Source organism: Nyctereutes procyonoides, unplaced genomic scaffold (assembly GCF_905146905.1).
Source record: "Nyctereutes procyonoides isolate TBG_1078 unplaced genomic scaffold, NYPRO_anot_genome, whole genome shotgun sequence".
Classification (NCBI taxonomy): domain Eukaryota; kingdom Metazoa; phylum Chordata; class Mammalia; order Carnivora; family Canidae; genus Nyctereutes; species Nyctereutes procyonoides.
Genome location: NW_026575137.1, coordinates 13,816,191 through 13,826,748, shown reverse-complemented (window position 1 = coordinate 13,826,748; position 10,558 = coordinate 13,816,191). Strand labels below are relative to the sequence as shown.

The following is a 10,558-nucleotide window of genomic DNA, read 5'->3' as shown; positions in this document are numbered from 1 at the left end:
CAACACAAATATAAAAATGAAAAAAATCTGAGAATACCTAATTCACCCTTTTGTTCAGTATTAAAGTCTGTGAGTATCTACTGGGCTCTTGGGCCGCAGGTTCCTCTTACGTTCCCTCCTTAAGTCCAATTATTTCCCTTCCTGCCTCTGCATAGCACCACGGTTTATCTGTATCCAAAGCCTTCCACTCAAATCCTATACAGGTTGTCTATCATGATACCAGGGTCAGATTCCCCAGGAACCATATGGGAAAGGTTAAAATGCCTCAGGAGATTATTATATACTTGCCATGAGCTCCATACAGAGTACCTATACTTCTGGCATTTTCCCAGGGACAAAAGGCTAACCAGTGATGGAAACTTTGCAAGGGACCTAACTTAGTTTGCTTTGCAAAGAAAGCTGAACCTTCTAGAAGAAAGCATCTCCACCTTAGGAAAGAAATATTTTCACGGCTAAGTAGTTTCTCCTTTCTCCTCTTGCCTGCCATCTTCTAAAGGTTGTACCTTCCTGCACTCTTCTATAGGAGGATTATTAGGCTCTCTCCTGAAACCAAAATAAAGTGTCTATAGTGCTAAGTCCTAGTGTTCAAAGCTGATGATAAGAGAAGTTGTCCATCATAAATTTTGACATTAGGTCAAGGACTTTTCTCACCTTGGGCTTTCAGGTAGGGCAGTCATGGAGTTGTATGTTATTAATAATGATCATTATATTGCTTTTATCTGAAGGCATAATATATAAGGAATTAGAATAAACAAAAAGGGATAAAACCTTAAGGATATCAATTTTAATATCTTTGAAAAACAAAAATTCCAATTCCAAATTGCCACAATACAGAAAGGGAAGAGCTGAAGTTTCAGTAAAAAAAATGTGAGAAGTCTCATTTTTAAAACCTAGGGACAAAGAACCCTCTCAATATTGAATATTTTAGGGATGTGAGGGTGGCTCAGTGGAGTCTGCCTTCACACTCAGGGCATGATCCCAGGGTCCTGGAATCAAGTCTTGCACAGGCTCCACAAGGAGCCTGCTTCTCCCCTGCCTATGTCTCTGCCTCTCTCTTGAATGAATGAATGAATGAATGAATGAATAAATAAATAAATAAATAAATAAATAAAATATTTTAAAAGTATTGAATATTTTAGAGGCACCCTACTCTTCCAGAACCCAGAAGAAAAAACAAAGTTAAATAGTAAGACACTTTTGCAGAAGTGTTGAAACAAACAAGAAGTTTTATTTTGAAAATACACTCTTTAAAGATAAATTTGGCTTCCATTTTCCATATCTAGGTGCATCCAACAAGATACAAAAACAAACAAGACAAAACAACAAAACAAAGACCCATGACATTATGTACAGAGCTCTAAAATGAGCTGTGAATATCTACAAGAAACTAGCATATGCTCTTTGTGAAGGGATGTACTGGTGTGGCTTTCTACAGTTTTCAGTTCTCGAGAAGAAGAGTTAACTCCCTGGAGCTGCAGGTGTGGCTGCTGCAAGGGAGGAGGAGCTGGGGTCAGTAAGGGGTTGGGGGTGCGACCCCTGGGTGGGAGGCTTGGAGAGGTGTCTGGGGAGGGGAGCGGCGGCAGCATGGGACACATCCTGGGCTTCTCTAGAAGTCCTGCCTCGGGGTGTGAGTCAGGCTGTGCCGCCGCAGATCACAGTTTCGCCTGAACACTTTGCCGCACTGCTCGCAGCTGTAGGGCTTGATGTCTGTATGGGTGAGAAGGTGAGTTTTCAGATTACTTCTCTGATTAAAGGTTCTTCCACATGTGGGACATTTGTGTGGAGATTCCTGTTCAGATGTGAAGCAAGCAAAGGATTAATCCTTCACACCACCACCGCACCCTTCTCAATAGTTTCTGTCTTATCCGTATCACAAGCATTAACCTAACACGTGCACGACAACAAAAGAGGGGACTTGCAGGAACAAATCTGGCTCCTAATCCTCCAATCGCAGAAACACACTTGCAGGCACACACAGAGGCCCAATTGCACAGATAACTACTGGTGGCCACCGTGGTGGGCTTTGTGATTTCCAGCTCTTTACATTTCATCACCGTGTCACAGGCAGGAAAAGGAGGAAGGAAAAACGCTAATCCTCTCTTAAGGAATGACATTCTCCCAGGCAATAAGGCTCCTCTTTGCTGGAAAATTAAACTATTCCTCAATGTTCTGTAAACTACAAATTATGAGGCCCCTGGGAGAGTGAGCATATGGGATTTCATCATGCCTCCATTATCAAAATTACCTTTATTTCCTCTCAAACACGAAAGCTTTAAATGCAGGGCAGATCAGATGGGGGGAATAATAATTCTAAAATTAGAATTTAGAATATAGAGAATGGCCTTTTCTTTAAGAAAAATATAGTAATGTTTTGTGTTAAGTAAGATTACTTTTTTTGTGTGTATATAAAAAGGTTGAGTGTTTTCCCCACCTAGAAAGCTAAATCTAAACATGGCCTTTTAAGAGAAAGTGCCTGCCATTGAACACCTTTTAAGAGCGAAAATGATAAAACGAAACCAGCCATTGTCTTTAAACAAGAAAACAAACTTACCTGCATATGTAAAGTTTTGTGAACTGCTAGAGTTCTGGACTGACAAAATCCTTTCCCACACTCCTGACATTTGAAAGGTTTTTCTTTGGAATGGATATACCTGTAAATCAATATAAGGTTTCATTGAAATGGTTTTACCACCATAGTGAGGAGTTTCTTTTGACAGTTATTCCAAAGGAAGTCGTGAAAGGACAAAAGAAACAGGATTCCCTTTATTTATGTTTTTAGATTGTATTTTTTCCTCTGGCTTTATCTACACTTGATCGCCCTCTCTGGCTGTTCTGGAGCTCAAAATTGTGCCGGAATGAGTCCTTCTTGGTCTGTATGGTTTTCTCTGGTACTTAAACTGGCCAAATTGGGATGTTAGGCAAGATAGAATTTAGGGGAACTATTTTAGCAAATCCCTAAACAGCCGTGGAGAATCCCAACTGAAGTCCTAGCCCTGTGGAATTGCAAGTAGAGTCCAAAGAGATCTCCAACCTCTCTCCTGGGAAGTTTTTCCCCCGAGGAAAAGACTTACAGTATTTCTTCAGTTGCCGTTTATTAATGTAGAGTTTAAGGTCTTGGAGGGGGGCTGTGAGGGGCTGTTTCTAAAGTCAGTGATCTCAAGACCCCCATAAATAAAATAAAAGAAAGGTTGCCTTGGTAGGCTCTGGGGTGTACCTGAGGGGTGGGGAGATAGGGAAGGAAGGGAACCCAGTAGCGGTGGCCAAGGGACATTTCTAGAAGTGGTTTTGACAGCAGCCCGGACTACTACCCACCACAGGAAGGTCTTAGGGGTCCCTTGGCTTTACCCACTGCCCTTCTCCCCGCCCCCCTTGGCAACGGATCAAGGGGAAACTGATCTCAGGGCCAAGGCCAACCCACCAGATTGTAACTGCCTAGGGATGAGGAAAGGCCCTCCGGCATTCCAAACAAGGACAGGTCGGAGTAGGAGGCCGCAGAGGAAAAAGGTAAATGTTGGAGGTCCACTGTAGCTGGCCAGCAAGGGCCTTTGGGGGATATGTTCTAGTTCAGAGGGGATTTTAGGGACATTTGGAATATCTCTCAGGACTCGGTACTCTGGACAAAGTTGCCTTCCCTTCCCAGGCCAACCTCACCTGTGATCCCGCAGATGATCCTGCCTCCTGAAGGCCTTGTGGCAGATGTCACACGTGTATGGCCTCTCATCTGTGTGGGTCCTCTCGTGGATGAGCAAGTTGTAGGATTTGGTAAAGTGTCTGCCGCAAAACTTGCAGATAAACTCTTTTTTCGTTTTGGAGGGCAACCTCCCTCGGGAGGGCTTTCTGTCCTGAGTCAATTTACTGAGCCCCGAGATGGGGCTGCCCAGCCCCGGGTTCAGCTTGGTCAGGTCTCCCATCTTAGGGGGGTCCTCTTGCGTGGCAGCCACTGCCAAATTGGCAAAGTCAAAACGGGGCCGGTCTTTGTGCAGGGCTGGGAGGACGTGGGCAATGGCTCCCTGCTTGGGGTGGAAGAGGTGGGTGGTAAAGGGCAGAGCCGGGAAGGGGAAGCGCGCGTCCACGAGGCCCTGCGCCGCCGCCATCTCGGTGATGGTGGAGCGGGTGATCTCGTGCACGTTGGGGTACCCCAGCGTCCAGTGGTTCATGTGCATGGTCTGCACGGCGCTCAGGCCATACAGGCCCTGCAGGTGGTCCACCGCGGCTGGGAAGGTGTTCACGGCCTGAAGGAAGGAGTAATTGGTGAGCTGCAGCGACGGGTGGAGCGGGATGGGCGCCGGCAGGGCCTTGCTCCCCATTTTCCCGGGTGCTGGGGGGCGGAGGGAACCGCCCCTTCCTTCCAGGACTCAGAGGCAGGTGGGCGTGGGGCTCCGGTGAAAACCCAGAGAGACAACAGCACGCAGATAAAACCCTAAAAATGGCAGGGAAGAGAGGGGGGGTTGTGACTGTTACCCAAGCCGGCTCGGCCTTTCCTGTGGCGCCGGCGCGGCTTACCGCACCTTCCTTCAAAGTCCTCCTCCTCCCTCTACTCCGGGGTCCCCCAAAGGAGTGGTGAGCGCCTGCCAGGCCAGTCTGCACCGAGCTCGGCCCTGGGGCCAGGAAGTGGCCTTCCGGCGAGCGGGGCACCCTGGAGGCCCTTCCGTGGGCGCCCGCAGGAAGGTCGGATTGCGGGCACCCCGGGAGAAAGAAAGGCGGGCGGTGTATGTGTGCAGGGTGCGTTGGCGGAGGCAGCACCCAGTCCTGCCCACCCACCCCACCCGGTCCCGCGAAGCTCGGGCAAAGGCAATGACGCGCGACGCCAATACCCGCAGGCCTAGGGCCGCTCCTGTCGCCCGGGCGCCTCCGAGCTCCCTGGGGGACCACACCGAGGGCCGGTAGAGTCGGTGCTGCCGGTCACACGCTGCGCCCCCGCCGGCTGCCCCTGCCCAGCGCCGCCTTTCCCGGGTGCTGGAGCGCAGCGGGGGTGCACTTTGCGCTCCAGGGCCGCAGCGTCCTAGGAAGGGCCGGTCTCGCCCCACGCTGACCTCGGAGGTCCTCTTTTTCCTTCCTCTGCCTCAGTCCCATTTATCAGCGGTGACGGGGCCGCAGGAAAGGAAAGTGACGCTTCGGGGGCCAGGTTCAACCTAGAATTGCCCCCCTCCTCCTTCCCAGGGGCCGTCCCCTCCCACCCCCCACCAAGATCCCTTCTAGATGGTTCAGACTCCCAGGGGGTGGGGTGCGGTGGTGTGGGATAGGGGTAGGTGGGCGGAGAACCTCCCTAAGGCCGGAACCCCTTCTCCCAGACCGAGCGCCAAGCCCTTGGGAGGCCGGAGCGGATTCCTGGGCTGGCACCAGGCGCGCTCCTACACCAGGGAGGCCTCAGTAGAAAAGAGGAGTGGAGAGGAGAGTGGGCTCCCTAGGAAGGGGTACGGGAGGGGCAGCAGGGGAGCCACAGCTGGCGGGGCACAGTGCGGCTTTGCGGGCCTGGAGGAAGCTCGTTTATCTGCTGGAAGACGAGCGCGGCCTGGGCCTAAGCGGGGCGCACACACTCCCACCTCCCTGCGCCCCGAATGGCAACACAGAGGTCGGATTTCAGACCCAGGCTGCTCGGGGTCCTCACCTGTGCCCAGGGTGAGCCCACTGTTTCCCACTGCCCGCCGCCGTTCAGCGGACCTGGGCCTCGCCTCCGCCTCGGAGGGCAGCTCCCAGGGCAGCCAGGTGGGTGGCTCACAGCTAAGCGCCCTTCCCGGAGCGGGGCAGGCGGGCAGCTTAGAGCCACCGACCCTGAAGCCCGGCGTTTGAACCCAGCAGGAACCCAGCAGGAAGGTGGGAAAGTCTGTCCCGTCTTCCCCCCCACCGCCCACTGCTCTGCGCGCCGGAATCCTCTCTAGCCGACGGTGAAGTGTCCCCGTGGCTGCGCTAAAGACGCGGGCTCTGACAAGTCAGAATTCGGTCGCCCCCGGAGGCCCACGCCTTCTCTCCCGCCTCTTCTGTTTGGAGTGCTCAGAGACGGGGATTTGTTAATGACCCGCCTCGCCTCGGCCTGGTGGTATTCGGTCTGGGAGTTCGGACTGGGAGTTAATGGGAGGTGTGCAACTGTCAGAGGGTCTCAGACCATTCAACCGAAACTGTAAACCTCCATTAGTAATAAACTTTCCCACCACAAATCACGATTCATTTTTTGTTCAGTGGCAACACTCAAGCCCTCCTAGAAAGGCAGGAAAGAAAAAAAAAAGGATTCTACTAACATCCCCGGTATTCTGATTATTTCCTCTTCCATTAAAAAAATAAATTGCACTTTTATTTCCTCCTTTTTGTGTAATGAGGATTTTCCAGAGATTCAAAATATTATTTTTCCCCAGTTAAAAAGTGGTCTCCCCCATAGAGAGGAAATTGAAATTATTATTTGGGTGTATTCCCAGACTAGATTTCTTAGAAATAAATACAGGAGGCAAAGTACAACTCCTACCACTGTTGTGGGGTGTGAGGGAGGTTGTCAACTGAAGGAATATCACCACCTGTGAGTTCCATGTCACATGCACTAAGTGAAATCTGCCCTAAACATGACATGTTAATTCTGCCAGCAGAAAGCAGAGTGCCATCTTCCTTCCCTTCTTCAAGTGGTTTATAACAAAAATTAGCAGCTCTATTACAGTTCAGATCCAAAATGGCACAAAAGTGTATTTCATAGTAAGTTTTCATTTTAATTTGCAGGACAGATAGTTTCTTCATAGAGGAAGAGCAAACCATTGGTGACTTCAACACTTTTACAAACAGAACAGACCTAAATATCCAGCAAACACTTTTGCCATAAGTAATTAGAGAATTTAGATTTCCACTCTCCCACTGAGTTGCTACAAATATACGTCAAAAGATATTTTAAGTCAGTGAAGAGATCTAAAGTACTTTCGTTTTGTCTAGAGTTGAGCATGTAATTCCCACACTGAGTTTCAGGCAATAACAGCGATCATCCTCCTCCTCTGCTGTCATTTCTCTCTACTCCTTTTCGGACCACTCCTTACTTTTAATTTTTCAAGGAAAGAACCCGTGAAAAGACATTAATATTTTGGTGGAGCAGAGGCTAGTTTTCTTTCAGCAGTCTTCTTCACAGGGATTTCCAGGCATGTATAGAAGTTTTGTAAAATTTAGGTCACTGGTTGTCAACAAGTGAGATGTGTACATAACTAATTTCAGTTCAGTGAAGCTTTCAAAACGTTGGGGGGGGGGGAAAGGTATGTGGTAATTTGATGGAGTCTTGCTCTTTGGTAATGCTGCTATTACACTGAGTTATCTAAAAATAATATACAGGCAGGGGTCATCTGCTAAAATCTGTGTGTTGGTGTGAGACAAATGACTGATGGGTCCATAGACTCGCTGAATTTCAGCCCAAGCCACAGTGGAATTTTACATAAATAAGAGCAATAGTCCTAGCAGATATAAGGACTAGATCATTTAAAAAGTAATAATGATGGCCAGCCTGGATCAGGTGAACAGAGGGAAACGGCTGGGAAGTTCCTGCCCCCTTCGCCGCGCCTCTGCCTTCCCAAGGAGTTAATTAAATTAAGATGCCTTCCGCATAATCAGGGTTCTGTTTCTCTCTGCTTCCTCGCTCCCCCTGCGTATTTTCTTGTTCTGTTCAAGACTGCAGTCTGTTTAGCAGAGAAAGTAGCTGTCTGCGCCGTTTCGCTTCGGAAACGCCAACCCTCTTTTGTTCTCTGCTAACAGGTAGGGAGACGGACCCAGCGCTCCCTCCACAAACACCTTTCTCTCCCTCCTTCCCTGCAACCGCCACTCCTTTCTCTGTAGCTCTGCTACGGGAATCTAAGCGTATAAATCCCCGGGGAGTTTGCCTTCGGCTCCCTCCTCCAGGACTGGAGGGTGGGAGGGGAATCCGAAGGCCAGCTACAAGGCTGGAGAATCACCTAGGACTGAACTCTTACTTCCCTCTTGCAAAGCGCTGGCTAGGCCGGCAGCGTGAGTCCCCGCGCGTTCGCGCTGCGCCGTCGCGGCTGCCCCGGGACGGGCGGACCAGGAACACTACCGCAGCGTCAGAAACGCCACACGATTGTGGGGTTTTATCTCAGCGTACCTTGGGTCAGCTTTTGTAAAAGCCTGGATGAATGCTATGATTCAATGTCAAAAACAAAACTGCAATCGACACCTAACAGTGTGTGTCCTTGAGTGCTGGCTGGGGGTGGAGTGCCGGGGATCCGACGGAGTGAGAAGCACGACGACGCCCCAAGATCGCGTCCGTATGATTTCCTGTCCCCGAAGTCGCGGCGCGCCCGGCCGAGAACCCGAGCACCCCCGCACCCTTCCTTCCCTAAGGCGGCTGCGGCTCCGTCCCGGAGCGGACACTCACCTCGCCCAGAAAGGTCCGCCGGGCAGCGCCGCTCAGACCCGGCCCAGGTGGCGAGGCGCGGAGCTCGGGAAGGTCACTGGGCCCGCGCCGGGCAGACTTCTTTCTCCGAGCGGAATCCCGGGAGCCGCGGACATGATCCGGAGGTCGACGAGCAGCACAGCAGGAGAGCGGATCCTCGCCGAGGTCCAGCTCCGTCCACGCGGAGTTTGCAAAACCCGAGGGTGGCTAGAGCCGGCGCTAGCGCGCGCCCGGAACCCCGCGCCTCCGCACGCCTCCGGCCGCCGACTCCAGGTCAGGTCGGAGCCCGCAGTCTCGCAGGGCCATTGCCCTCCAGCAGCGAGCGCTCGGAGCTCCGTTCCCGCCCGCGTCCCTCCCCAGGCTGCTGGCCGCCCGGCGTCCCGGGCTTTAGTAGCAGCCCCGCCTCCCCTCCGGGCGGGCGTCCCGCGGCGGCGCGGGGCCCTCCGAGCCTGGCTCCGCCTCCGCGCCCGGCGCCCGCTAATGGTCCACTCTGTTTACTTGTGTTTGGATAGCAACTGAGTCTTAAAGGAGCAGGTTTGCTCGAGGTTTCCCTGTTACAGAGATGAGCCGAAGGTGACTCGGTTCGAAGCGCACACACAAGCAAAGCCCACCCTCTTTCCTTCGCGGTGCCACTTCTCCTTGTAGTGTTAGAAACCGAACAACTGGTTCTTTGCTCCCTGAAGACCCTGCGGGCATGTTGTAGTTTTACTTCGCGCTCTCCAGACTAATTTCAACATCTTGACAAGTTTAATATAACCATCTTCTCCGTAGAGTAAAATCAATCGGTTCTAGATTGCATTCTCCAAAATACATCATCCTTCCCTCAATTTTAAGTACAGCTTTGCACATTCTTTTTGTCAATTATAACTGTAGTCTGCTTTTGCTTGCTGTTTTCTAAACGAAGTTTGGCTTTAGAGATGACAATTGATTAATTCCGCAATTGCTGCAAAGACATATGTAGAATGTCCCAGAAATTTCTTCCAATATTTAAGGTTTAATCAGCCAGTGCACATTTTATAAGCAGTTAACCAACTTGGTTAAAGGGTGGGCATCTGCGACCCTTTGGTAAACAATACGGAATCCATCTGGAATGGGTGAAGAACGATCATTTTAAAAATTTCGGAAAATACTATTGTAGCTTCTCAAAACATGTACATCTTCATTCCCAGAAAAAGAAATACAATTCATTGTTCAGTCTCCAGGAAACTTAATCGAATTTGGTGTAGCGATACATTTCTTCAGGATCTTCTAAATGTTTGGTTCTGTGTGAGTGTAATTGCAGAACACACTTCAGCTACGCTGTAAGTAGGGTGATCGAGTGACAGAAAGGGAATGACACACTCATTTTAAATAGCTTCTTTCCAGATGAGATCTGCGTGAACAACATTGAGCAAAACGCCTTTCGTCCCAAAGGAGTCACTGGAGGGGATTTGCGTTAGCCCCCGGCAAGTTCGCGCTTTGAGGGGCAAGTTTTCCAGCCAAAATGCTCCAGCTCTTAAAATTCAAAAGTGTTCCGTCAAAAGATGGTGTTGGATGTGCCGCCCCAAAGGACAGGTCAAATAATCTCATTGTGCGGGGTAGTGGGCAAATAAGAGCAGAAGACTATAACCTGCCCAGAGGTTAAACAGTGAGTGGTGAGCCTGGCAGAAGCTACGAGATAGTGCTGTATTAAGATACAATTCCTTCTATTTTATTTATGCCCAGATGGACGGAATATTTCGTTCCTTTGGTAAAACGTAACCCAGGGATAGTAGATCCTTTTTTACCTTTTTTTTCCCCCCAATTTCAAATTCTCGAAGGTTAAAAAGTGAGCTTGGAATGGAGAACCAAGTATTTAATATCCTCCAGTCTTTAACTGCTTAAAGCGGATTTGACAAACAGCGTGGAAGAAGCAGAATGCCTAAGAGTTCAGGGGTTTAAAACTACAACAACAACAACAACAACAACAACAACAACAACAACAACACGTTTCCCCTAGTGGTTCTGTAGGGGTGCTTTCATTTCAGCGCTCAGTCCTGAGCTCCAAGTACCGAGATGCCTGTGGTCCCCTCTCTCTAACCACCTCATTCCTTCCGCAGCTTTTCTCAATTTGGAAGATTTGGAGTGAACTTTCTCTTCTTTCAGACCCCCAGGACACACACACCCGGGGTGGTGACCTGAAGAGCGTTCCTACGCTTCGTCTTTCCTCTT

The 10,558-nt window shown here is 50.1% G+C and overlaps 1 protein-coding gene across 2 annotated transcripts; it reads right to left on the bottom strand.

The window, feature by feature from the left end:
• Nucleotides 1–1,206: 1,206 nt before the first annotated feature.
• Nucleotides 1,207–8,575, bottom strand: OSR2 (odd-skipped related transciption factor 2). Of its 2 annotated transcripts, XM_055303536.1 has the most exons (4): nucleotides 8,351–8,575; nucleotides 3,652–4,420; nucleotides 2,552–2,651; nucleotides 1,207–1,789 (listed from the first exon to the last, which is right to left on the bottom strand). In XM_055303536.1, the coding sequence occupies exons 2-4, from the start codon at nucleotides 4,305–4,307 to the stop codon at nucleotides 1,607–1,609; spliced, it is 939 nt and encodes a 312-aa protein (XP_055159511.1). In that variant the 5' UTR covers nucleotides 4,308–4,420; nucleotides 8,351–8,575; the 3' UTR covers nucleotides 1,207–1,606. The 2 variants fall into 2 exon arrangements, with proteins under 2 accessions (XP_055159511.1, XP_055159510.1); XM_055303535.1 differs by lacking the exon at nucleotides 8,351–8,575 and having other exon boundaries at nucleotides 1,207–1,707; nucleotides 3,652–4,405.
• Nucleotides 8,576–10,558: the final 1,983 nt, after the last annotated feature.

What these genes read in the sequence shown, in the direction of transcription:
- OSR2 (XM_055303536.1), bottom strand. Translation starts at nt 4,307, where the DNA reads ATGGGGAGCAAGGCCCTGCCGGCGCCCATCCCGCTCCACCCGTCGCTG. An exon ending in GATCATCTGCGGGATCACAG is followed by an intron (nt 2,652 to 3,651) that starts GTGAGGTTGGCC and finishes ATTGATTTACAG; the next exon opens with GTATATCCATTCCAAAGAAA. An exon ending in ACAAAACTTTACATATGCAG is followed by an intron (nt 1,790 to 2,551) that starts GTAAGTTTGTTT and finishes ACATCTGAACAG; the next exon opens with GAATCTCCACACAAATGTCC.